The sequence below is a fragment of the Meriones unguiculatus genome, chromosome 1 (genome assembly GCF_030254825.1).
Source record: "Meriones unguiculatus strain TT.TT164.6M chromosome 1, Bangor_MerUng_6.1, whole genome shotgun sequence".
Taxonomy (NCBI): domain Eukaryota; kingdom Metazoa; phylum Chordata; class Mammalia; order Rodentia; family Muridae; genus Meriones; species Meriones unguiculatus.
The window spans coordinates 155,323,823-155,351,683 of NC_083349.1; the positions used below are offsets into that span (position 1 = coordinate 155,323,823).

Below are 27,861 nucleotides of genomic sequence, written 5' to 3' on the forward strand. Positions count from 1 at the left end.
GCTGTAAAGAGTTCACAGCCTATACCTCTAAGAATATTTCAAAAAGGCTTTTTTCAGTAGAGTGCTTTAAGGTCTAAATCAGGAAACGACTAGCCCATCCCTGAGGTTTGGCATCCAACACTGACTCTCTGACACACATTGGCATCTTTGGTTGGTTATCGTCTGCTTGCACTGTCCTAGACTCAGACACTGGGTGACCTTAGGAAGCACACAAGAGGCTTCTTCTGGAGCCAGAGCACAAGCAAGGGTCACAATCAATTAATGAAAAAGTGTGTATCCAACTTATTTCCCTGAAAATATATGCTGGATGCCTCAGGTGGTCTTCAGTGCACGCTGGAATCCTGAAGATATAGGTTCTAATGCCAGTGAGGAAATGGCCTTGCTAGTGGGGTGGGAGAGCAAGCAGGCAAAAAGCAAAAGCTTCCTTCTTCCATGTCCTTTATACAGGCATCCAGAAGAAGATGTGGCCCAGATTAGAGGTCCCAGCTCAAATGATCTAGATGAGAGCTGTGCAAAGACTGAGTCGACTGAATTTACAAAGGTGGAGCCATTTGCTCAAGCCATAAAGCTGTTTCTAACTCAGGACTGCTTCAATCCTTCAGGACTCCTTAGGTACCTTCAGGCTACTCAAGAACGAAGGCTTTCATACATCAACAACCCTTCTGACTACCACAACTGAAAACAGCCCTGCTAGACACTTTGGACCATCAGAGCTCAAACGAGGAACACGCTAGACCTCACGGTTCCTCCTCTCAGGGTAATATGGACAGCACAAATAAGTTCATCATAAAGACTCATACAGCCTCTGATGGCACACAGAAGCCTAGATTAAAGGGACCAACCCTAATAAAAGTTCATAAGGGTGTTCTATATTGTAGCACTGAACACAATAGCCTTCTAGTTCAGCCACCCACCTGTCACCAAAACATTAAATCATACACCAAGAAACAAGTGGCAGTGTGGTGGTTCCCAACTTTAATCCTAAGGAGGCAGAGGCAGGCAGAGCTCTGAATTCAAAACCTACATAACGAGTTCCAAGATAGCCAGGGCTACGTAGAGAGACCTTGCCTCAAAAAGAGAAAAGAAACAAGTATCTTTTCTGACCGGGGTGTGGGGTGGGGAGAGCATCTTCAGGCCTCCAGACCTGGTAACAAATTTTTGCAAAATATCCAGATATAAGGTCACACAAATTCAAATGTTTTTCAGAACAACAGGACATATTTAAAATCTGGACTGCCCTCAGAAATGAGGTTGTCACAAAGGGAGAGCATGGTAGGAAAAACAGACCTTATTTAGTTGAAGGTGAAAAGGGGCCCCTAAGGTTTTGAGAAAATATACTCTGGTTGTTCTTCCCGCTGGGAAGAAGAATTGCTGGCGCCTGAGGGCTACAGTGAAAGCTAAAGGTTGTGAAGAAATAGCCAGTTTTTCATGCTCCATGGCCCTTGACCTGTGAGCAACAGGGCTCAGTGTTCAGACCTTACTCCCAGTTTACTTTTCTAGGTTAATTTTTAAATCATGAAATTTGCAGGCAAATGGTGAGACCTGGAAAGGATCATCCTGAGTGAGCTGTCCCAGAAGCAGAAAGACACACACGGTATATACTCACTCATATAGACATGGATAAACCTACTAAAATCTGTAGGATAAACCTACTAAAATCTGTACATCTAAAGAAACTAATCAAGAGAAAGGACCCTGACTAAAATGCTTAATCCCCATCCCGAAAGGCAAAGAGGAAGGACATCAGAAGAAGAAGAAAACAGGAAACAAGCTAGAAACCCGACACGGAGGGCCTCTAAAAGGCTCTGCGCTGCAGACTATCAAAGCAGATGCTGAGACTTATGGCCAACTGTTGGGCAATGTGCATGGAATCTTATGTAAGAAGTGGGAAATAGTAAGATCTGGAGAGGACAGGAACTCCACAAGGAGAGCAACAGAGCCAGAAATTTGAACACAGGGGTCTCCCCAGAGACTCATACTACAACCAAGGACCAACCATGGAGATAACCTAGAACCCCTGCACAGACGTAGGCCATGGCAGTTTAGTGTCCAAGTGGGTTCCATAGTAATAGGGAAGAGGGACTGCCTCTGACATAATGTGATTGGCCTGCTCTTTGATCACCTTCCCCTGAGGGGGGAGCAGCCTTACCAGGCCACAGAAGATGCCAATACAGCCACTCCTGATGAGATCTGATAGACTAAGATCAGAAGGAAGGAGAGGAGGACCTCCCCTATCAGTGGGCTTGTGGAGGGGCATGCATGAAAAAGGGGGAAGGAGGGTGGGACCGGGAGGGGAGGAGGGAGGGACTTATGGGGGGACACAAAGTGAATAAAGTGTAATTAATAAAAATAAAAATAAATCTTAAAAAATATACTTTTAATTGAAATAGTATTACAACACTTTTTAATTTCCTCGGTCCTTCCCAGCTACCCTCCTCCAAACCCCTTCCATGGTACCCCCATTCTCAAGTCAATAGCCTTTTTTCTTTGAGTATTATTGTTACACATGTATGTATGTATGTATGTATGTATGTACATATGTATGTGTAGGTATGTGTATGCACAAACACATATAAATACAATATAAATATAATACAAATGCCTGCAGGGTCTTTTTTGTTGTTTGTGTATATATGGTTTGAAATGTCCACTCATGTGTTGGCACACAGCTGGTGGTGCTGTTCTGGAAGGGTGTAAAACCAAGTGGGTTGATACGAGTGGGCCTTGAAATTTTATCACCTGGCCTAATTTTTTTTAAATTTTTTATTACAATTTATTAATTTTGTATCCCAGCTATCACCCCTTCCCTATCCCCTCCTAATCCCACCCTTCCTCCCTCCCTCATCTCCTCCTATGCGCCTCCCCCAGTCCACTGATAGGGGAGGTCCTCCTCCCCTTCCATCTGACCCTAGCTTATCAGGTCTCATCAGGACTGTCTTTCATAGTCTTCCTCTGTGGCCTGGTAAGGCTGGCCTCCTCAGGGGGAGGTGATCAGAGAACCAGCCACTGAGTTCATGTCAGAGACAGCCCCTATTCCCCTTACTAGGGAACCCACTTGGAGACTGAGCTGCCATGGGCTACATCTGTGCAGAGGTGCTAGGACCATGCACAGTGATAGCCTGGCCTTACTGCTTGCTCATTGTCCTCTTCCTAACCCTATGCGACCAGCCAGCCGTCCTGCTCCTGATGACATGCCTTCCCACACCACAGTGTGTTTACTGCCTTAGGAGACAGTGGGACCCTGGGAGAGTGGAGCTCAGAAACGAGATGGACTGAAGTCTCACGAAATAGCCAACTTTCTTCAGAGCGTAGAAACTTCATACAGTCACAGGGCCAGCTGCATGTGGCAGAAACTTGTTTCTCCATGGAGGAATATAAACATATAACAATAGCCAGCTGCAAAGAATAATCAGAAGTAAACTCACTCCTGTCTGCTACATTACCCAGGAGGGGCATGAAGGCATAATCCAAGAATAATTCCATGTTTGTTTGTTTGTTTTAAGAAACTGAGGTCACAAGACTCTTGTGATTTCTTGGAGTTTTTCACAAGCACTCAGAATTCTCCTCACACGACTCCATTCTGGGACCATGTTCCAAGAGTGGGAGAATGATGCCCTTGAACTGTGGCCGGAACAGAGCTTTCCTTTCTTAGGTTGCTTTGTCAGATATTTTATCTCAGCAACAAGGTGAGTAACTCATACAACCCCACTCTCACTGGACTGGGACCTGGACTGGGGTACATTTTTCCAACACTTTGCTGAATGACCAGTCTAAACCTATCAGAGGTCCACATGGCTCCTCCATGACCAGAGAGTTAGGTGGTGGCAGTCAGAGGAGGGCCTCAGAGCATTACCGACTTGTCTACCTACTTTTTATCTCAAGGGATTCTTTCCTCTAACTTGTGTTTCTCAGACTTCAGCCTTCCTGGTTCACACATCCATTTGAGAAACAGTCATTAACTGTTTACCACATATCAGGTGCCAGATTAATGGCAGCAAGCAAACCAAGTATTTTCCTTTAACCTTGGGCTCCACAGAAAGAAACTGTGAGCCTAGAGGCCTTTCTTAATTTGGGCCATGAATGTGTGAGTCCCTTGGGACTTAGGTCCATGAGTCATTCATCTTTGGAGTGCCAATAGTGCCAGCTACAGGGCATTCTGGGTAAATGTTTGATGAACTAACAAGTAAATGCAAAGGATACGGAAAACAGAAACACTTGAAAGACCCCTCATTTCCGTCAGGAGATTTTAAATTTAAAATTTGTTTCTAAGCCAGGCACAGTGACACACACCTGTAATCCCAGCACTCTGGGAGGCAGAGGCAGGTGGATCTCTTATTAGTTACAAAGTGAGTCCCAAACTTACATACAGAAACCTTGTCTCAAAAAAAACAAAACAAACAAACAAATGAACAAACAAAAAACCAAAGAAATTGTTTCTAACATTTTGCTGTGATTTATTTCCTGTGGTTGAGATCAAATCCAGGGCTTCAAGATGCCAGGGCAAGGGATCTAGCATTGCATTCCACCTCGAGGCCCTCTCTTTATCCAAATTTTTATAAGATTAAAAACAGAAAATAATTGGCTCTTTGGCCTTATAACATTGTTGTCTGTAAGCATATTAATTTTATATCCTGTGACCACAGTATCTGACCTCTTGATGGACCAGGATTTATCCGGCCTCACAGTTTCAGAAGGCTCCAGTTTGTCACAGAGGGGAAGGCAGGTGAGGAAATCTCCATTCAGGCTAGCAAGCCTGTGTGGAGGACACTGTTCACATCAGAGAAACCAAGCAGCAGAAGGCAGGAAAGGGGAAGAGGTAACTACCAAGTGTCGGACCCTAGGCACCTGCTTTAGGCTCTACCTTGAAGGTTCCAGAGCCTCTAGCAAAGCACCACTGGATGGAGAATGAGCACTTTGGACGCCAACTGTAAGGTAGGATTTTTTAAATTGGGAAGACTTGGGAGATGGCTCAGCCAGGGAAAATGCTTGCTATATGAGCAGGAAGACATGATTTAAAAAAAAAAAAATCTGAGCATGGCAGTACACATCAGTGATCCCAGCACCAGAGATGTCGAGACAGGAGGATTTATGGGGGCTTGATGGTCACCAGAGTAGCAGAATCAGTGAGCTCTCAGTTCAGTGAGAAAGCTTGTCTCGAAAAAACTAAGGTAGGGAAAGGCCACAGAAGATCTTCCCCTTGACTTCTGACCTACACATACACACACACACACACATACATGCATGCACATGCACACATTTTCTTTTGTCGATTTTAAAGTGACAGGTGGTAGTAACTGTGCTCAACCCGATGTTTTAAAGGATGTGCACACTGTGAACTGGTTAAAGGCAGCTGAACAAGGTGACACGCTCCACACACATGCTCCTCATTTGCATCACGAGCACCTTCATCCACTCAGCACTCACTCAACACATTTAATCTTAATCACCATTGCTGTACAACAGATGTCTTGAACTCATTCCCCCTAACACGCCGTAATGTCATATCTTTCAACCAACATTAGTTTTATGTCATAGAAATCCGGCTCGAGCAGAAAAAGAACAAACAAGCAAACAAGCAAACCAACATTTATCCGCAACTACCTCATAAAACTGAGAGTTCAAACCTCAGAGCCCATGCTGTTTGTCTCTTCTTAGCTTCATTCATTTGACTGTTAAAATATTTTTATTTATTCAGTTGTTATTTTTGAAAGAGGGTCTTGCTACATAGGCCAAGCTGGCCTTGAACTTGCAATCCTTCTACCTTGACTTCTTGATTGCATCACCATGCCCGACTTAGTGTCAGTCTTAGTCCAGGACCTCTCGTGTGACAGGAGTGGGGTGCTCATACCCCAGGTTTGTGCCCTCTGCTTTAGCAAGCTTAGTAATAGCTACATGTCACTCTCAGAGAAGTTTCCTCATGAACTCATCTTCCCATCTGTAAGTCACACTGGCTGGTGAAGAGGACACTGAGTGGGTGGCCTGGTCACATCCCTTCCTGACTGCAGCCCACAGTAAACCACTGCAGTTACTCTCATCAGAGCGCCCACGTGGTGGTTAAAATTATCAACTCGATGGTTCTAGAATCACCTAGGAGAGAACCCACTTGGCATGCATGTGAGAGATTATCTAGATTCGGTTAACAGGGGTAGGAAGACCCACCTTAACTTTGGGTGTCACCATCCCACAGACTGAACATGAAGGAGAAAGCAAGCAGGGCTCCAGCGTTTGTTCTGCTCTGAGTCTTGGCTTCCTCCTCAAGCTCCTGCCACCATGTCTGTACCCTGGAACCATGAGCCAAAACAAACCTTCTCTCCACTACGCTGCTTTGTCACAGCAGTGAGGAAAGAGCCAACACCATGTGGAATTAACAAAGAACCCCAAAGAGCAAGAAGAACATAGGAGGTGTGCTACATTCCATGGTCTCCTGGGAGGGCACGCTACACCACAGTCCCCTGGGCACTTCCTGCTTTCTGGTCCTCCATCCTTTCTTAGAGAGATTTGTCCTCACTTGACTCTTCAGGAAGTATGTCAGGGGCCACAGATCTAGGGAGAAGGAATGTCTTCAGGGCAGAAACAGAGCTGTGTGGCTTTTCCTGGAGAGACCACTTCTATCTACCATGGACCAGAAAGAACGGATTCCAAGTTCTGGTTGCTGAACCAATGAGTTTATTAAAGTTACATTCGCAACGGTCAGGAGCGTGGATGATTCAAGCAGCTGTCTTACAGCCATTGGCGGTTCCTGTACAACTTATTTTCGGCTCCACGGAGCACTCTCCTTTCCCCACAGTTGTTAACTGCATGTATAATTCAAGAGTTTTGTAAGTTCCCTCGTACCCTGACTCTTACAAGTTGCCTGTGCTTCGTGAGCCCCCTCCTCCTCTCAGGAAACAGTGCCTCAATCTGAAGGAAACGGCTACACAACGGGGAGCCATGACCTTTTCTGTCCCTTCTACCAGGAAAGCAAAACCTTCTCCAGAGACCGCCAAGCAGGCTTCCCTTTTAAGTTATCACTGGCACTCGTTTGTACTGCAAGGGTGTGTGTGAAGAAATCTAGGTTCTGACAGAGTGGACAGGAAGGGCACAACCAGCTCAAGCCTGTGTTAATTCCCCCATCTTCTGCGGCTCCATACTCCTGCACAACCCCTTGGAGGGCGGTTACTCTGAACACTACAGCACCCTGGTTCTTTGTTTAACAGTAGTGGGCAGACTACAGGACGGTTGATCGTGGTTTCCATTCCCCACCCCGTGCTAGGATTCCTAGTCACTCCTGTGGCTTCCAGAATGCTGGGATTACAGGTATGGCTCACCTCTGGGGGCTTTCCAAACCAGTCCTTTTATCTCTAGCATAGCTCAGGCATCATTCCCCCACTGCCCTGTGAGGGACCGAAATGCCCTGTGCATTAAGCAGATCCTGTGCAGTAAGCAGCTTTCGGAGCCCTTTCCTGGATGGACAGCATGAGCTAGCCATTCTCCTCCCATCCAGAGTCAGCCTGAGTCTCCCTGTCCATCCCTCCTCACACCCCAGGCTGTCACTTGGCTTTCCTGAAAGCCTCCCCCTTGCCCATGAAGCCCTCAGATTCTCTTTGGGTCCTTGGGCAGCAGCTAGCACTAGCCCTCACTCCTAGCCACCTCCCTGCTCTGAACCTTGAATTGATACAGTGGGTGTGACCCTCAGGAAATTGCTCATTATTTGCCATTAGTGCCTCTGAGTGAGTACCTTCCCATTATCCCATATCTTTCCGTATTCATAGTCCTTCCTTCTCTCACTCCTCCCTCCCTCTTCCCTTCCTCCTTTCTTCCCTCTCTCCTGGGAACTGGTTCAACCAGAGTACAACCTGCTCATCTGCCTCTAGCAGAGCAGCTGCAGGAGCCGGGACCTGCAGAGCAGCTGAGCTGAAGCTAGGGAGGCCAGTCTGGCGCGCTGCGGGACACAGAGGGCGAGCAGTGGGCCGGGCCGCCTCCCTGAGGCCCATGAGAGGCCAACACAGCCGGGGGCTCGCTCATGAGGCCGCCGTGGTGCGGGAGAAGGACCCGCGGCATCCCACTGGGGCTGCTCACGCTCTGGGTGGCTACCGCCCGCTGTCTGCAGAGTAAGTACCTGACCGGCAGACCCCGCAGGTGGGAGCGACACGGCGAGTGGGAACAGTGTCGCCGGACCAGGCCACCCTTCCGACGCCGGCACGGTGCCGCTGCCGCGGGGATGCGGGCTAGGGTAACTTCACAGCCTCCACGCTGGCGGGGCGCGGCTGGAGAGTCCTTGGCCGAGCCAGCTCCTTAAGCGCCCTGGGCCGCCGCCGCTGCTGCTGCTGCTGTTTTCGGAGCAGGAAGCCGGCCTGGAGATAAGTCCCTGCCGGGCTGGCCTCCTGGGCAGCAATTTCTACTTTCTTTCTGGAAATGACCAGGGCTCTGGTGGTAGGCCCCCCTGTGAGTTTTCTGGTTCCAATGGGCCTCCCTTAACAAGCAGCCGACTTGCAGGTAGCCCGGGGCGCAGGAAAAGAGGTCCCGGGGTTCATCGGAGCATGAGACCAGAGAAGGTACCCGCTGAGCCAGCACTAGAAGCCCTGGAGAGTCGGAATGTAGCGATTTTATTTTCTTGTTCAAGGACTAGCATTATTACCATTCCCCCCTACAGCTCAGTCAGCGGAGGCTTAGAGAGGACCATCACGGAGAGACGGGAGTTGAGGGGGCTTTTGTTCATAGATTCTTGGGCTCCACAAGCTTCCTAACCGGTTAGTCTTCAGAACAGCCTTGTAAACCAGAGAGCCCCTTTTCTCTGTGTTCTGTGTGCTGACACTGAGGCACAGGAAGGCCATGCTGCCTGGAAAAGGTGACCGACTACCTACCCGGTGTGTTGTGAAGCCAGGGCTCGAGCAGCCTCTAGGTCTTCCGGGAGAGCAGCATCGGCCTTTGCAAGACTCTGTGAGACTGGGATGGGGGTTGGTGGCAGCTGTTGCTTCCACAGCTGGAGAGCAGGGTGTAGGCGGTTGTTAGTCCAGCAGGTAGGAATCTTGGCAGTGACCTTTCCCATTGTTTTCCACGCCCCCAAACACTCGTTTCTAATCCCCATCCTTGCTCCTGGTACATATGCCTGTGATGTTAAGGAGGTAGTGTCCAGACCCTATCTTCTCCCTGCAGGAAGCAGGCCATAGTACATACAGGGGTTGCCTTTGGAGGAGGTAGGTGCTGCCTTCTGGAAACACTCAGACCTCAGATTTGAAAAACCAGAGCACTCTATCCAAAGGAAATAGCTTACCTGGACCTAGCAGTTGGCTAGGAGCCACCATGACAGTGTGACAGAGGGAATTCGGGATGTTCCAGGCATGTACGCCTGAAGAACAGGTGAAAGTTTGCATCACCTGGGGACTGTCTCCTGCCTGGCTGTCAGCTTCAGGAAGGCTGGTCCTGTCCGTTCTCATCCCTAGCATTTGCCCCATGCTAACCAGGAGCCAGTCTTTTCAAATGATAAGTGCATGTGAACCTGCCTGGATGAGGCCTGTCCTGGAGGCCAGCCCTAGCAGTGCAGCTAGGTAGGCCTGTCTGCTTCTCACCAGGTCCGAGCATCTTCTGCCTCCTCAGCTGCTACTAAAAGCTTCAGTCCAGGGCTGAGATATAGCTCAATGGCAGAGCCCTTTTCTAGAGTGGACAAGGTCCTGTAAGAAGAAAAAGAAAGAAAGAAGAAAGAAAAGAAGGAAGGAGAGAGAGAGAAAGAAAGAAGAGAGAAAAGAAAGAAAGAGAAAGAGAGAAAGAAAGAAAAAGAGAGAGAGAAAGAAAGAAAGAAAGAAAAGAGAGAAAGAAAGAGAAAGAGAGAGGAAAGAAGGGAGGAAGGAAGGAAGGAAGGAAGGAAGGAAGGAAGGAAGACAATGTAAAAGAAGAAAGTGACACTGAACTGCCATGCATGGTACTTGGTTCCATAGTAATGGGAACAGGGACTGCTTCTGACATGAACTGATTGGTCTGCTCTTTGATCACCTCCCCCTGAAGGGGGAGCAGCCTTACCAGGCCACAGAGGAAGACAATGCAGCCACTCCTGATGAGACCTAACAGACTAGGATCAGAAGGAAGAAAAAGAACCCCCCCTACCAGTGGACTTGGGGAGGGGAGTTTGTGGAGAAGGGAAAGGAAGGGAGGGATTGGGAGGGGAGGAGGGAGGGAACTAGAGGGGGGATACAAAGTAAATAAAGTATAATTAAAAATAAAATAAAAAAGAAGAAAGTAAGAGAAAAGCTTCATTCCAAAAAGCCTGTGTTAAAACATTCCCCCAAAGACAAAACTCCTGTATATGGAAGCCTTTTCTCTATAAATGTGGTGTTACATATACAGGCTAAATAGATGGCCCGAAATGCATGGGTTGAAACCTCTAGTGTGATATCGGAGGAAGGGCCCTTGAGGGAAAGGTAGAACCGCTGTGGTGAGATTAGCCCCCTTATCAAAGAGAGAGATCACAACTCTTCCTCTGCTGGTGAGAACACAGTGAGGAATTTAATTAGCCAAAAAGAAGGTACCTGCCAAACTAGAAATTGCCAGTGAGACAGCTCAGCAGATAAAGGTACTTTTCACCTTTTTGGAGACTTGAGTTTGATCACTGGGATTCACAAGGTGAAAAGAGAAAACTGTGACTGCCACACAGCCCCCATGGCACACACACACCCATATAAATAATATGCACAAAGGTAAATAATAGATGAAAAAGTACTTTTCAAATAAATTAAAATAAAATAAAATGTGACTGCATTAAATACCCAGTATCTTGCACTTCCTGCCCTCCAAAACTGAGGGGAAAATAAATACCTGTTGCTTCATTCAGCCAGTCCACAGAATCTTAACAGCTCAAGCTAGAGAAATTGTATCGAGAAGTGGAGAGTTACTGAGACAAACATCTAAATATGTGAATGTCATTGTGGAACCGGGTTACTGGGTGGAGGCTGGAGAAGTTTAGAGGCATATTCTAGAATTGTGGTTTGGAAGGGAAGTTCAGGTGAGGAGCATTCTTGGACAACGGAGAGAGAATTCATGTAAAGCAGCAAAGATCCAAGCTGAGCCGCCTTTGTGTGTCAGCGTTTTGAGGAAGGTAGAAGTCACTGGTGATGCCGTTGGTTATTTAGCTGAGGACATTTTTAAGCAGAGTGTTGAAAAGGGGGCTTGGTTCCTCCTGGCCTCTTATAGCAAATCCAAGCGGGAATAATGAATTGAGCTGGGTGTGGTGGTGCATACCTTTGATCTCAGCACTTAGGAGTTCAGGGTCACCCTGGCATATATCGAGAGTTCTAGGCCTAGTAGGACTACATAGTGAAACCATGTCTCAAAAAAAAAAAAAAAAAAAAAAAAAAAAAGTTGGATAACTAAACAAACAAGCCAGATCCTAAAGATTTGGCTGTAACCTGCCTGTAGTGTAAAATAATAATAATAATAATAATAATAATAATAATAATAATAAAGGTATATTAGGAAGAGAACAGAAAGGTGTGGTGAGCAGCCTTGATAAGTATGGGTGTGAACTGATGCATTAATCAGCCACCCCCCGCAGAAGCATTGCCAATCTGAACTGAAGGGGCCAGGACCAAAAGAAGGAAGAAAGTGGATGGTTACCATCCTTCTTGACTGACTCCAGGAACTATGCAACTGTAGACATGTTCTTCCAATCAGGAAAGTAAGCAAGACTGACTAAGAGGTTATCAGGGCTGCCTTGACACAAAAGAGAGAGGAGGGGGACATTGTTTCAGTGTCAACTGCTCAGACAGTGGACACAGGCCACCTGGAAGGACATCAGGGGTCACCTAGTGTGCCTGAAGGCAGAACAGCCAACCGAAGAATCTAGTCTTGGCAGTGTGTCTTACTAAGCTTGGAACCCACCGCCCCTGTCTTCCCTTCAGGTTCTTTCTAATAAAATGACAGTCTGTGCCCCATGCAGTGGTGGCCACGTCACTGTTTTGGAATTTGTTGCTTCTGTGGTTCCCACTGCACAGCCAAAAAGAACCTCGCTTCAGGATGGTCCCTGGTACCTCACCACCTCTGCCTTGGAGGACTTTTAAGTAAGACTTCAAAGTTAACTTTAGAGTTGATTCCAGAATGTGTTCAGGCTTTCAAGCTACTGAGATAAAATAAATGTTTTGTTTTAACGTAGAATGGGTATGAGTTTGGGAGACCAGAAATGGAGGGTCCTCACAAAAAAAGATGAGAATCTACCTTTTCTCTGTATGTTGGGACAGCAAGATGATGATGGTCTGAAGGCCAGGACGAGGGTCCTCCCCTGTAGATGCCCTGGACCTGGGTTTTCTCCTGGATAGTAGGACTGGGGGTAAAAGAATGGGCATAGCTTTAAGGTGGGGATACACCATGAGACTTGCATTAGCAGCTGATCTCGGTGTGATGAGAACATCTTGGAGGGTGCTCACGGAAACCAAGGTATCTCTGCTGTCACCAGGAGATAAACTCTCATGGGTCACAATCATATATGTGGTCCATAGTAACGTGGTTTATGCCTGTGTTTACATAGATAGCTAAGACAGGAGTAGGAAGATGGAGAATTGACAAGCTCAGAGTTTCAAAATGACTTTCTCATAACCGATTCCTTAGCCTGCTGGATGTCGGTCAACTCTGTGGATTCAGGAGACACAGAGATGACAAAATAGATCAGAAAGGAAGCAACAAGACATTTCTTGTCCACATGTCCAGCCAGTTGAGAATGAATGCCCACTTTTCTGCCTGCTGAGGAGTGCCACGGGGGTAGGGGGGTGTAGCTCGAGCCTGCGCTGTGCTGAGCTAGAGAAGCCCTGCTGTGGAGAATCCCCAGAGAGGAGTTTCAGAGGCTCAGGGCCAGTCACAGCCTTGTAGGCCCTGAGTTCACAGGACAAGGACAGGGAGCTCCGTGCTTTTCAAATAGCTGCACATTTGAACCTGCTTACACAGGCAGGTGCAAAAGCAAACAAAAATAAACTCTGGGGGGTGGCTCAGGGGTAGAATGACTTTTGGTGACTCCTAAGAATACTAGTTGCTCTTCCAGAGGTTCAATTCCCAGCACCTACATGGTAGCTCATAATCACCCATAACTCAAGTTTTAAGGAAATCTAACGGCCTCTTCTGACTTCTGTGGGCACCAGGTACACATGTGATGCATACACAGCAAAACAGTCACACATGCAAAATACAATAAAACAAATAAGTATTTTTCAAAAGAAAGACTGGTGCCTATGCCCTGCCCCAGCCCAGGAAAATCAGAATTGCTGAGGACAGGGACCAGACTGTATGGTTCTGTCTTTGAGCTTCTCCTGCTGAAGTGTGGCCAGGCAGAGCACATCTCTCCTAGACAACGTCCATTAGTCTGGTCCTACGGGAAGAGCTGGCCAAGAAGTACCCAGGTGTCTCCTCCCTTCGTTTCTTCATTTCTCAGAATGTCCACCATTATGTCTTGCTTATTGTATGTTTCAGCCACACAGACTTACAAAAGCTTTCCTACGGGGCTTAGGGTATGGAACAAGTCAACTCTGCTTTGGTCTCACCTGTCTCTGAAGTTCTTGAACATTTTCTGTGACTGGCCATCTGGTGCTGGAGATTCTGAGGGATCTCCTGGGAAAGTCTAATGCCAAGAGGGTGGGTTATGTCACCAGCCCTGGGCATTGAGACTGGGGCTCAGTTTGGAGTAGGGAGGATTGCCTTAAAGAGGAAGCCTTGAAGGCTGAGTAAGTACAGAATCAGAGAAAATTTGGGCTACAGGAATTATGGGGAGCCTCCTGGGCCAAGGCCAGTGCAAAGGAGATCACTCTGTAGCTATATGATACTTTATGGTCCTGTGTGTCAGTCTCCTGTTGCCTACAGGGCTCCTTGATACCTTCCCAGCTCTGTATATCCATCATGGGAAAACATCACTTGCCAATCACTCTTCTCTCATATGTATGTTGTCATTAAACAACAATGCACATATGTTCCTTTCTTGATGCCGTTTTCTCAGGGACCCAAGTCCAGGGAGCCTCAGATTTGCCAAGCACCAGCCCAGTCCCCAGTGAGCCTAATCCACTTCCTCTCTGATCAACACCCTGCCAGTCAGGAAACTGGAGCTTGGGGAGGTCATGGATCCTGGGTGGAAGTTGTTGGAATAAACTCTAGCACTAAAGAATGAGAGGTAGAGAGCCATGGACACTAAGCACTGTGAGGGGACCGAACATGAAGCTTGTCTGCCCATCTCTACGGATAACCTTATATTAATAAAGAATTCTACTCTAGGCTCAAGCCAATGCCTGGAAGCAGAACGCCATCATCTCTTCTTTCCCTATCATCCAGCCTTGGACATCCTTTGTGATGAGATTTTAGAAGAATTCTTGAGCTAGAATTTGTCTTCTTTTCATTAGATGAGTTAGACACATTGTAGAGGTTTGAGATGGAGGTGCTGAAAGAAATTATCCTTCAGGATATACGGTATATTAGGGGAGTTATTGAATGTGACAGAAAAAATGCCAATGCTCCAAACCAAGAGAGGCTTCCATTTCCCATTGGACAAAATGAGCTGTCAGAATTACTGGTTTGAGGGTCTGGGCCAGGCGCTGCCCCATACATAATGTTTGATAAGTAGCCTACAGCATGTGTATCTGGCTGGGTCGCCTTTGGTTCCCAGATGGTAGGGGAAGAGGGATGGTCTGCAAGGTTACAGCAGGCGTTTCCTGTCAGCTCCCCACACCTGCACCTGGAGAAAGGCTGCTGCAGGTGTGGCCTGACCTGAAAGGCAACAACTCTTGATATGACAGGGTTAAAGTTCAATTCAGTTCAGCAGCCTCTGTGAACTGGCCTGGCAGACAGAGCAGCTGATATTTAACACAGTCCTTGAAGGGAAAGAATGACCTTAAGACCGGGGAGGGGACGAGTTGAGCTGAGAATAAAGAGACAAAGCCACTGGGGAGTGGCTCATAGTTTGGGGTGATTGGAGTTGAGGGTGAGAAGGAATCATAGAAGGCGGAGGTGGAAAAGAAAATCAGAACCAGCACTGAGGCCTTCCAGAGTCAAGGCAATTTGCCCTTGGGAAACTGAATACCCAGGATCATGACTCCTGGAGACATTCGGCATCCTGCCCACCTCCCACAGCTGAACCACTTACCCAGGTCATTCTGAATGGCACTCAGAGATGAGGGGCAGTTAAGCTGTGTAGAACTCTGTTCTAGGCCTCTCTCACCTTCTGTAGGTTGCTGGCAATCTCTGGTTTTCCAGTGTTCCTTGCCTTGTGCACATACCACCTTGTGCCTTCACTTGCCTGCACATGGAGCTATCTCTCTGGGTCCAAATCCCTCTTTTTAAAAAGACACTGTGTCAATTGTGTCCAGGCCAACCGAGCCCACTCAGATTACTGCATTTTAACTTGATGGCCTCTGTAAAGACACAGTCTCCAAAGATCACCTACAGAGACAGGCTAGAACACCATCATATCTCAGGGATGCCATTTAAACTGTAACAGGCAGACAAGTGGGGTGGAACTCTGGGTAAGGCCCAAGTCTGGGAGAACCTCTTCACTGTGGCCTGTGACTCCCACCAGCCCTTGCTGTGTCTGTGCTCACTCACTGCTCCACATCTTCAAGCTAGTTCTGGTGAAGTCTGGGAACATGTTTTTTAATCCACCAGAGAATGAGCCTAACACCCATGTTACTTGAGTGTCGTGGGTGGCATCAGAGCAACCCTGGGTGAAGGGCAAAGAAGCCCCATGCCCTTGGGAGCAATTGTTCCTTCCCCACAAAGCAGTTTTTGGGTTTGTTTTGTTTTGTCTTGACTCACTGACTGCCAAGCCATAAAGATCCATAATTATAAACAAGGAGGAAACAGCTGAGAGAGGTGAAGAGCTTTGTGCACAGTCACTCCTTTAGGGTTTAGGCAGCCAACACAGCTGAATACTAAAGCAAAAAGTGCTGTGCAAGAACCAGCTTCCAAAGGGGAAAGGTGCCTGGAGGCCAAGCTAAAAGCCAGGACTGCAGCACGGAAGACAACTTACTAAGTCTCAGGGACTGTAGGCTCCTACAGGTAGTACGACCTGTGAACCCGAAGTTGGGAGGTAGAGGATTTATATACTAAGTTAGACAAAGACAGGCTGGTTATGTAGAATTGGTAGAGTGCCTACCCAATATATACAGAGCCCTGGGTTCAATCTCCAGCACAGTCTAGAGTGGCCATGGTGGTATATGACTATAATTTCTGCACTACAGAGGGAGAGCCAGGAGGATATGAGGTTCAAGGTCATCTTTGGCTATATAGTGATTTCAAGCACAGTCTGGGCTACATGAGACCCTGTCTCAGAAAGTCAGGGGTAGGAGGAGACGAAGGAAGCCATAGGCAAATATGGGTTTTTTCAAAAAAGAAGAAGCAGAAGCAGCAGCAGCAGAAGAAGAAGAGCAAACTATGAAACTGAGATGTCAGTCAAGAGATAGCCTGGGTGTCAAGGAGCAGACTTAGCTGAGTGTCTGAATAGCATTGTTCCTTCCATAAGACTTCAGACATGTGCCAGTGTGAGCTGATAGGCAGGACAGGGTTGTAACCAAGATGGTTGCAGTCATGTCAAGCTGGATCCTCCACTGGAGTCTTCTGCACTGTGTGTAATCTCTGTGTTCCTTGCCTGCCATTTTTGGCCCCTTTGCCTCCTCCCTTTGCTCCAGCTGGCAGATCCCTTCACTCCCATACCTGGCCCTATTATTGTGAGTAAGGCATGCTCTGGCAGGAGAAGACACAGCTCACATCTTCTGTAAGGCCGCTTAGTGTCTTCATCAGGGTCAGAGGCAGAAGTGTGCCTATTTGTTTTAAAACAAATAGGGATTTTGCTGGGCGTGGTAGTGTATGCTTTTAATCACAGTAGAGGCTGGATGATCTCTCTGAGTTCCAGGCCAGCTGGGGCAGCATAGTGAGGCCTTGCCTCAAAATAGGGGATGGAGATTTTTTTCTGGTGTGTTTGCAGCAGCCTGAGGTGCACAGCCAAGTGTCTTTCTATTGGCACCCTGGTAGGCAGGACTGCCTACACGCCTGCCTACCACTTACTCTTTACTTACTGGAGCATGGAGTCCTGGGCTAACTTTGGCATTTGCGACGTTTCTTTGAATCCTCTATACACACCAGGCCTGTGAAGTGGCGATAGCCAGTACATCAACCATTGAGGAACGGAGGCCTAGTCTGTGGATTAGCCATAAGTTGGCCAAAGTCACAACAATAGCAAAGTGTGTTGGCTGGTGTTGGAACCTACCACTGCTGACTCTTCTGCTTTGAAGGCCTTGATTTCCCTGATGGGACTCGCTGGGCTTATCTCCAGGTATGGCTGCCATCTGCAAAAAATGAGGTTCTGTGGAAAGCAGACATGGAGGCAGGGGCAGGCATGTCTGCACTCACATGTAAAACACAGGGCTCAATGTTTATTTCAGACACAGCAGGGGAGGCGAGCTGGATCCCGGAGTTCACACCAGAGCTGCCCATGGGGGCCTGAGCTCCAATCTTATTCCAGCGTGGTGTAGTCCAACATTCCGCACCCCATGCCTGCAGGCCAGCTTCGCAACCCATTAAGCTGGGAGGCCACTGCTCAGGAATTCCCAGCCATGTGCTAGATACTCTGAATGATTCTTGGGGTGCAGCACAGACGGAGCAGGCTAAGCTACAATCTAAATGGGGAGAGATGTCAGGTAGTCACACAAGTAAAGACACTCAGGCTGTGAGAGGTAGGGTAATGGAAAGGTGCCATGAGAGAAACACAGTATTGGGACAGGCTTTCCAAGCAGGCTTTCACCTGTTTACAATCGCCAGTAATGCTGGAGTATGACTTCTGTACACACCCCTAACAGCAGTGTTATCAAGGTTCTTTTTCTGTGCCGGTCTGATAATGGCCAGGGTAATTGAACTTCCCACCCTTAGTTTCCTTGGACTGTGTGTGATATGGGTCTGGCGCCCACAGATGCTGTTCATAGGCAATGAAGGTTTGCCATATTGGAGTGATTTTTCTTTTGGGGGTGCAAATTGTATGTTTTGGTGAGGGAGGCAGCCTGGTAGTCTGTACCTATGCTTATCTCTGTCCTGAGTGTTAGGGTGACTTCTCAAGGTTATGAATCAGCAAGATGGGGGGGGGGGGGAGAACTCCTGCAGGAGCTGAACTTTGGTTTCTGCATAACCAGACACTGATGAGCATTCAAGAGCATGAGGTACGCTGTAAACTGTGTGAGCATGCCAGCCATTAGCATGATTCTTGGCACATTAAAATGGCCAGCCAGTATTTGGTTGCCTTCACACAAAGGCGTCTTCCAAATTCTAGCCTTGCCTGGGTGGCAGAAACTGGCCAGGACATGAGTATTTTAGTTGCTGCTTAAACCTATGTTATTTTGGCCGCCTCAAATTATCAACAGTTTGCCAATCAGGATCTGTAAGCAATCATTTGTTCATCTTCAGAATACACTCCAACAAGCTCCAACAAGGTGCCCGGCCCTGTGATGGATGCTAAAATGCTCAAAATTATAACCCCGAGGCTACTAAAAGGCTGATGGTCTCCCAACACACTACTAAGTGACCTTAACAAACACAGAGCTGCTCAGAGGGTAGAATGCAGATTTGTCACCAGCTATCTTTCTAATCTCACAGCAATCACTAATCATAGAGGTCAGAGGCACAGAAAATGTAGATAAGAAGATGAAGGATAAGATAGTCACATACCATGCACAGCTGCAAGGAAATTCACCTTTATTTGGGTGTGTTATTGATTCTCATTTGAAAAGTGAAAAAAAAAATCATGCTTCTTAGCTTTTGGCTAAGTGGAAATGAAAAGAAAAAGCTGGGTGTAATAGCACAGGTCAATAAACTCTGGGCAGAGTTCAAGGCCACTTTGGACAATATAAAACTTTGCCTCAAAAAAGTAAAATAAAATAAAAATAAATAAATGAAATAAATAATTTAAAACAATCCAGTGTAAAACCTTGGCATGGTTGTACACACCTGTAATCCCAGCACTTGCAGGAAAAGGGAAAGGAATTACTGCAAGTTCAAGGACAGATGTGAAAAGCAAATTCCAGGCCATCCAGAGCCACCTAGCAGAACCCTACCTCACACAAGTGAATAGATGTTGCAGAATGTATATTAAACTCTAGAGGGCTTCTCTACCCCAGCTAGTCCCCAAATAATCGAGACAGAGACCTTTTAGATTTATAAAAGCTTTAAAGCACAGTAACTGGGCAGGTATCAACCTACTAAGCTAGTTTGCTATTTCCCAGCTACACACCCCAAGCTGCTTGCCATAATTGTCCCTGCCTAGGCTGCTTCTGTTCCATCAGGCCAGCCCTCATGGCCACATGCTCATGGTCCATACTGCCCCATGACAACTTCTTTCTCTCTGGATTCCTCTCTGCCTTTCTTTCTGGACTTTTGGCCCCATCTGACCCCAAGGCCATGAACCTAAGCTCCACTTACTGCTCTTCTGCCCAGTTACAAACTTATCACTATTTTTATTTATCAACCAACTTTAAACTACGAAGCAAGATTTACACAACATCACTTGGTGTATGTAAAAATGTGCTCATTTGGATCTTGGGGGCCAGCATTTGAATACATAGCACCAGACCAACCCACAGCAAATAGATAGCTAGATTGATTGATTTATTGATAGATGATAGAGGGATAAGTAGATAAATAGATGATGGGTAGACATATGATAAATAAATTGAGAATTGATAGATAGATGATAGTAGAAAGATGGTTGATAGATTATAGATAGAGGATAGATAGATGATAGATAGATGGATGGATATAAATAGATAGACAGATATATAAACAAATAGATGGTAGATAGATGATAAATAAAGAGAGGATGGATGATAAATTGATAGATAATAGATGAATGATAGTTTACAGATAGATGGATGATAGTAGGTAGATGACTGACAGGTTATAAGTAAAGGATATACAAATGATGATAGCAAATAAACAGATATGGATAAATAATTAATAGATGATAAATAATAAATAAATAGTAATTGGTCATACACACATACATATATGTAGATACTAGAAAGATACATGAATAGGTAGATCGATGATAGATAAATTCATAGATACATAACATCTATACATAGACATATAGAAAGCTAGTGATACAGCACAGAAATCCTAGTGATACAGCTCAGAAGATAAAAGCACTTTGTGAAAGCTAGATGACTTGAGCTTGATCCCCAGAATCAACTCCCAAAAGGCTTCCTCTGACCTACACACACACACACGCATACATGCACACACATACACATACTCACATTTTCGTGCACATATACACACACACACACATATACACTCACACGCATGCACACAAATAAGTAACAGAAGCAAACAGTTGATACCAGTTCCTGTCCTCCCACACACTGGCTGTTAAATAAGCTGAGTCCTCCCGACCACAAGGCAGCAGCTTTCCTGGAAGGATAAGCTGACTCTTCTCACTGTCACTCATATTCACTGACTCAACAGACATTGATTGACCAGCCACCATGTGTCCCAAGTTGTGCTGAGTACAGGAATCAGGCCCTCTACGGCTAACCTGGAATTTGACCTTCATTTTCTTATTTAGCCTTGACCTCTGCCCTGTGTTCTTTGTTAAAGGATAACTAACACTGGTCTGAGAATGGTTCTGAGGCAGCTGAAGCGCTCGGACCCTGGACAACTCCTGTGGCTTGCATCACTGTTCTGGCTTGGGAAAAAGGGCAGCTTCCTGAAGAGCCTTGAGACTTAGAAAAGACAGCCTTGAGCAGAGCACAGCATGCTTTGAGGGAGACCTACCTGCCAGAGGCTGGGAGCTGAGCTCTTTGAATTTCCATCTGGAAGAGAGGTTGGCCAGAAAGAGCCTTTATACCTAGGGAGGCTGAGATCCACCTGTGCATAGCACCAGGCCAGGCTTCTGTCCCAAAGACGGCCATGTGGCCACTGCAAATGGTGGAGCACGGGATTCAAGAAGACCAGTAGCTGTGGGTGTTTCCTTAACACTACATTTCAGAATCTCACCACTGACCTTCAGAGGTCTCCTCACCAGTGTCTTGCTGCCAAATCATCCATGTTTCTCATTCTTTGGCTTTGAGACATGATGGTCCTTACCAAAATGTAATCAGTTTAAGAAAGTGCTGAAAGATCAACAAGAAGATTTTAATAAGCATCTATCTAACACCCAGGAAGAAGCTCCCACTGTGTAAGCTAAACTGTAGGGCATCTTACATGAGAACAGAGTATGATGGAGTCAATTTGAAGAAATAAACCCGTGAATCTACAGGAACACTAAGAAGAACACCCCATTCCTCTTGAATCTCAGACACGTCTGGGACTCATGATGGAGCTCGGGCGGGCCTGAAATTTCCCATGTTTTTGTTTCAGCTTCCTAAATTCTGGGATTATAGGTCACTCTGCTAGTCTTGAAAAACAGCTTTCTTTTTACACTGAAGTTGTGGGGACATGCACACCATATTGCATGTATGAGATCGGCCCCTTCTGTCTTGTTTGAGACAGGTCTTCTTGAGAAATATCTTTAATTTTTTTTTTGTTTTTTTTTTACAGAGTAGTACCAGGCAGCAAACTTAGAAGGATAATAGAATTTACAGCTGTAGCCATCTATGAAGTAGCTAACAGAGGTGGAGTAAAGCTGTGGATGCCAAAACCTCCAAATGCACCAATGTTGTCCAACAAGTTGGTCACATGGTCTCTAGAGAACAGGCATCACAACCCAGGTGCTCTGTCGGTCTTAGCTCCTCCTGCCGTGGGAAAGACTTTCACTGTTTGTCTTCTGGACTGATGCAACAGGAAAAATCTCACTCTCACAATGGTTCTACCATGTTTCCAAACAAATCTAGTGTAAAATGTTTTCAAAACATTGCCATGAAAGTCTCACACCATTTTTTTTAAGGGGGAGAAGCTTTCCCGGGTTAAAAAGGACTAACAGGGCATAAAGATCAAATGCAGTGAGTGGATTCCTTGTAAGAACACAGTGGGTCATTCTGTGAACATCTCAGGAACGTTAAAGATGCACAGATACAATACACATTAGGAAGCAGTGTTATCTGTGGGGCTCGAGAGATGGCTCAGTGGGTAGAGGTGCTTGCAACCAACACCGACAATGTTTGGTCCTCAGGACCTACATGGTGAAAGGAGAAAACTGACTCCCAGACGTTGTCCTCTGGCCTCCATGCATGCACCATAGCACACACTGCACACATACATCCATAAATAAATTAACACGTACTAGGAAAATGGTGTTACTCCAAAGCTAAATCTCCAGGGCGAATGATGGTGCATGCGTCTGAAAACACCTGCTCGCAGGTGAAGTCTCAGGCTGCCTGTAACATACTTTCTTGTGGTTCTGTCCCTGAGACTCCCCTCCTCTTCAGATGCCAATCAAAAGCCTGGGCTGGGGCTAGAGAGATGGTGCATCTGTTAAGAGCATGTGCTGCTTTTGCAGAGGAAAAGGGTTCAGTTGCCAGCAAGCACATAGTAGCTCACATCTGTAACTTCAGCACCAAGGGGATCCAACCCCTTTTGTGGCCTCTGCAGTACCATATGTACGTGGTCCGTATACATATATGTAGACAGTATACACACAAAAAGAAAAGACAAATCAATCTGGTTTTGAAAAGTCCCAGGTTGTCCCCATGCTTTCTGCTGCCTGGTTCACTCTTTGTACTCAATTAATTTGCTAAAACAGCACACAGAGTATGTCAAAACATCTCCCTCACATTCTCCCATCCATGGGGCGTTTACACGGGCTGCAGGTGTGGGAGGACTTCAGAACTTTACCCATTCCGGCTGAGCTGCCCTGTGGGCACCTGTGTGTCTCTACAACTCTCAGAACACTGCCCTTGGGGGTTTGAAAATGATTCTCCATGTGGTCATGGATGACTACACACAGACCACTGGGGAACAGCTTACCTCTCAGCCTCTTCCCTCCCTGGAGGCTAGAAGATGGGCTCAAAGTTCTAACATTCCAGTCACCCCTTGGTCGCCAGCCACCAAAGAGGCTCTGCATAGCTCCCATTGCTCTGGCGAGTCCAGGGTCTTGGGAGCCGAGTGACAGGAAGTGGAGGCAGGAATCAAATCTTTATTCCTTGTTGTAAAACAATATTAAAGGGAGCAAGTGAATGTTTCTGGGCAGAATCACTCTAAAAAGTCATGATTACCACCTTGAGATTTTTCACCGTGTCTACTTATTTTGTGTGGAAAAGGGATGCACACATTCCAAGGGGACTGTGTGCAGGTCAGTGGACAACTTGAAGGAAATCAGTTCTCTCTTACCATGTAGGCCTCAGGGCCATCAGGCTTAGGAAACGGGTACAAGTCGGATACTGTTATCAATGGCAGAGGACAAAAGAAAGGGTCTGGAAACATTACATGTAGGGTTATCTACAACTGACAGCATGGATCCAGGGCAGCTGAATACCAGAAGATGAGAGGTAAATGGGAAATAAAAGTGGGAACTAAGTGTCCTTGATGAAACAGCATGCCCATAAGCGACTAGGAAGGAAAGGGTTTATTTCACTCACTCTTCATGTCACAGTCCATCTTTGAAGGAAGTTAGGGCAGGAACCTAGAGGCGGAGCTGAGGCAGAGGCCACAGAGGAGCCCTGCTTTCTGGCTTCCTTGCCCATAGCTTGCTCAGCCTGCTTTCTTCTATACTCCAGAACCAGGCCAGAGGTGACACCACCCGCAGTGGGCTGGGCCCTCCCACATCAATCATCAATGCCCCCCAGGCTTGCCAACAGGCGAATCTGGTGGGGGAATTTCCTCAATTTTGGTTCACTCTTACCAAATGACTCTAGCTTCTGTCAAGTTGACATAAAAGTAGGCAGCACGGCAGGCTTGGGTTCCAGGCCACATCCTGCCCCATTCACTCTCCCATGTCTAGCCTTCCTGTGCGGGGGAGGCACCTGTCACATTCTGTCCCCTCCAGCCAGCCGCTGGCCTTCAGGTTGAGCCTAGATGTAAATGTTTGAGCTTTGAAGTCAGCTGCTCATGTGTAAACCTCAGCCCTGCACAGTGACCCTGGATGGGCTTTTTAATCATGAGCCTGAGGCTCGAGCACTGATTAACTGGCAATGGATTATGGGAGGCCTCAAGAGCATGGGCCTGGTGCATGTTGGGCACTGTACAGCACAGTATCTAGTCAGGACAGGCAAAACACGTGTGTGCACAACCTAGGCACTATTATTCCTTTACACACTCAGCAGAAAGCTGTCTTATCCAGCTCTACTGCCTCATCCAGTTGACATTCATGCTCAGTCCCAAATATTTCCCAAAGAATTCCTAAATTACCCTGTCCTTTCAATAACCACCTGGTGGCCTCTCTTATTTCCACTCTTAACGACCCCTGGTCTCCATGGCAGACAGCATTGTCATTAGGCTTATGGCACTCCGCAGTTCCCATGACCCCTGAGTTTCTCACACTGTCAGTCTAGATTCCTGCCCAGTTCTCTAGCTTTTAATCCTAAGCCCTACCCAGTGCTCCTTGCCTTCCACCTTTGCTAGCCACCCTCAAACACAACCTGCTCACTCTCAGGACACAGGCACTAGAGCTCTTAACTGTGCCGAAAATATCTCCCTCATATTTTCCTTCACCAGGGCTACCTCCTCTCGCTTGTCCACTGGGTCTGAGCTCAAATGTCATTTCCTCAGGAGAGTCTTCCCCAGCCATTGTGTGTCCCCTCCACTGCTCACGGTTATCGTTGTCAATGCACTGGCCATTATCTAACACCAGGCTGTTCTGTTTCTTGGTCCCTAGTATCCCACCACTTGCTGAATACACAACAGAGCTGGAGGAGCCTCTGTGTCTTTTCAGCCGGCATGCCATAGGTGCTCAGTAAAGGCTCGTGAAGAAACTGTTAAGTGAATGGATTCATATGTGTGCCCTACAGGTCAGGGTGTGTCACTGTACATTCCACAGCCAGCCATCAACGCCACTGTCCAGGACGATATCCTGCTGTCCGTGGACTACTCCTGCCATGGGGTGCCCACTATTGAGTGGAAGTACACATCCAACTGGGGTGTGCAGAAGATCGTGGAGTGGAAAGCAGGGACCCCAGCCAACGTCTCCCAAAGCCACAGAGACAGGCTCTGCACCTTTGACAATGGCTCCATCCAGCTCTTCAGTGTGGGTGTGAGGGATTCTGGCTACTACGTCATCACTGTCACAGAGCGCCCAGGGAGCAGCCAGTCTGGCACCATTGTGCTGCATGTGTCTGGTAAGAGAGGTGCCTGCGCCACAGGCATGGGTCAGAGGGGGATGACTCTAGTGTTGAGAGACCTTGCCTTCCTTCCTGTCCCACCCAGAGATCCGCTACGAAGACCTCCACTTTGTTGCTGTCTTCTTTGCTCTGCTCGCCGCAGTGGCTGTGGTGCTAATCAGCCTCATGTGGGTTTGCAATCAGTGTGCATACAAGTTCCAAAGGAGGAGGAGATACGAACTCAAAGGTAATGCGCTGGGCCTTGTGGTAATCCCGTCATGCTTCTGAGGCCAGAGGTGGCACCCATTACCTCACTCACACTAAGAAACTACTGTGTGGCAGGTTTTCAACTTTTTGTCGTGTGTGTGTGTGTGTGTGTGTGTGTGTGTGTGTGTAAGTCAGAAGTCATTAAGTGTCTTCTTCAAGCACACTCCACCCCTTACTTTTGAGGCAGAGTTTCTCTCTGACCTGGAGATCACTGATTGGCTAGACTGGCTGACCAAGAGTTCCTGGAATCTGCCTGTCTCCCTAAACACTGAGATTGCAGATACGAGCCCCATAATTCTTACACGGGTTTTGGGGCTCCAAATCCAGGTCTTTATGATTGTGCTTGTTACCAAATGAACCACCTCCCCAACCCCTTGACTTGTCTTTTTGCTTCACAGAAAGCACCACTGAGGAGATTGAGATGAAAGATATTGAGTGTTAGCCAAGACTGTGCCCGATTACATTGCTACCTCAAGAGAAAAACAGTATTTTTCAGTCGAAGGAACAAACGGAGCCAATCCTTGCTGTAGCCTCTCGCAGCCTGGGCCTGCACCCCTTTCCTGATGAGACAGCTGGAAGATGAGAAAGCTGTGTGGGGCTGAGGGTGATGGCTTCCTTAAACAAGCCAGTTCCAGGACTTCCATGCAGTTCAAGGAAAGTTTAACTGAGCCTTTCCACCAGGAACTGTGGCTTCAGGGTCACTGTCACCCCTAACACAGGCAGGCACCAGCTGCCACTTACAGTACAGGCTACAGTCCCACACTGGCCTGCTGGAGACGTACCCATCTCCAGGAAAGCGTATCTACAGAGGGGCTGACGTGCGGCTAGCATCGGGACATGCAGTCTGTTCCTTTGTGCTCCCGTCTGATCTGCAAAATGCGGCACCCTCCATCTCCCTGTCTTACATCCCATAAGTGCTGCTGTAGAGACATGAGCAAGCCCGAGGCTCGGAGGGAGACGGTCTGATGAGGTGGTGAACTGCTCCTCAGGGAGAGCTGCTGAGTGCACTGACGGACCAGCTCTGAACGCAGGGAGCAGAAGTCACTCTCATCCTTCCTCATCCAAAATTAACTGAGTAGCTTAAACTGGGCTGGTGTGAGAAAAACATGGCTTAAGTTGGCCAGGAGCAGCTGGATGGGTGGCACAACAGGGAAAATCTGTAAGGCTTCATTCATCTTCATCCTGTTTGGTCACCAACACTTCAAGTCTCCAGTCATATCCTGGGCTGAGGGGCATGTGACCTTCACCTACCTCAAATGGCATCAGGAGAAGCCAGCATTAGTCTATATCTCTAGGAGTGATTAAGAAGAGCATGAGAATCCTTGAAGGATCTGGAAAGCTATACGGGAAAGTGCAATCACCATTGCATAGCAAAGGTTAAAATGCCCTGGGATGGGGCTAGAGAGGGCTCAGCAGCTGAGAGCCCTTGCTGCTCCTGCAGAGGAACCAGACACAATTCTAAGCACTCACATGGTGGCTCATAACCTTCTCCAGTTCCAGGGAATCTGATGCCCTCTTCTGGCCTCCATAGGCACTGCATGCACGAGGTGCACACACATACATGAAGACAGTGCTCATGCACATGAAATAAAATTTTAAAAATCAATCTAAAAGTTTTTTTCCCCCCAATGACCTGGGTTATAGGGGCTCCAGCTGAACTCGGGGGTTGGGTCTCAGTTGGCCTTGGCTTTCAAACTCTCAGGTTGTTGTCATATGTTTACCTGAATGGGTCTTCTTCCCAGCTAAGCTCTGGCAGCAAGCATTCCCTCCCTTCTTGCTTCTTATGCACATCTGCATATCAAAGCTACCACTCCAGCTATGATGGAAGCTGAGGTGTGTAGGGCCTTGGCTGCAGATTCATGCACACAAAGGTAAAAGTGTGCTAGAACATTTTTTTTTCTTCCTTCCTTTCAGGCCCCCAATGCCTGTATCTTTTCTACTTCCCATGTGGTAGGTAAGGAGTTGTTGCTAAAATTCCTTTCCTTTCCTTGGGGGAAATGTAAACATTGGCTGCCTCTTCTCCTCAGGTCCCAACAACAAAGCAAGGTGCAATTCCACCAAAGTTCACCTAGGAGCAGATGAATTTATTGGGTTTATATGGAGCACTGGGTGAAGAGATACAGGCAGGGCATAGGTGACTTTAAAACGAAGGTCTGCTTTGATGGAGCACCTCCTTTTCCTCCCCACCTATGTGCTCTAGCCTCTCCCTGCAAGACCACATTCAACAGGGCAGGACTGCAGACATCTGATTAGAAGAGATGGTTGGATACTCAGGTGAAGGGTTCAGGAATCTCCCTGTCCCTTCCTTTGATGAGAAAAGTAGGCAGAGAACTCGTGAAGATGGAGGAGAGTCCCGTCCTACAGGCGTTACCTGAGAAGTCACTTGGAAGCCTTTCCTTAAAAACCAAGTCCAGAGCTAGAGGAT

General features: G+C 47.2%; 1 protein-coding gene across 1 annotated transcript; it reads left to right on the forward strand.

Moving 5' to 3' along the window:
* Positions 1–7,252: 7,252 nt before the first annotated feature.
* Vstm5 (V-set and transmembrane domain containing 5) lies at positions 7,253–27,042 on the forward strand. Its single transcript, XM_021635154.2, has 4 exons — positions 7,253–8,090; positions 24,861–25,187; positions 25,276–25,416; positions 25,835–27,042. The coding sequence occupies exons 1-4, from the start codon at positions 8,003–8,005 to the stop codon at positions 25,876–25,878; spliced, it is 600 nt and encodes a 199-aa protein (XP_021490829.1). The 5' UTR covers positions 7,253–8,002; the 3' UTR covers positions 25,879–27,042.
* The last annotated feature ends 819 nt before the right edge of the window (positions 27,043–27,861 follow it).

Bases quoted from the DNA above. Each gene is read 5' to 3' on its own strand.
- Vstm5 (XM_021635154.2), top strand. From the start codon at position 8,003: ATGAGGCCGCCGTGGTGCGGGAGAAGGACCCGCGGCATCCCACTGGGG. The intron at 25,188-25,275 runs GTAAGAGAGGTG...TGTCCCACCCAG, and splicing joins CATTGTGCTGCATGTGTCTG to AGATCCGCTACGAAGACCTC. The intron at 25,417-25,834 runs GTAATGCGCTGG...TTTGCTTCACAG, and splicing joins GAGGAGATACGAACTCAAAG to AAAGCACCACTGAGGAGATT.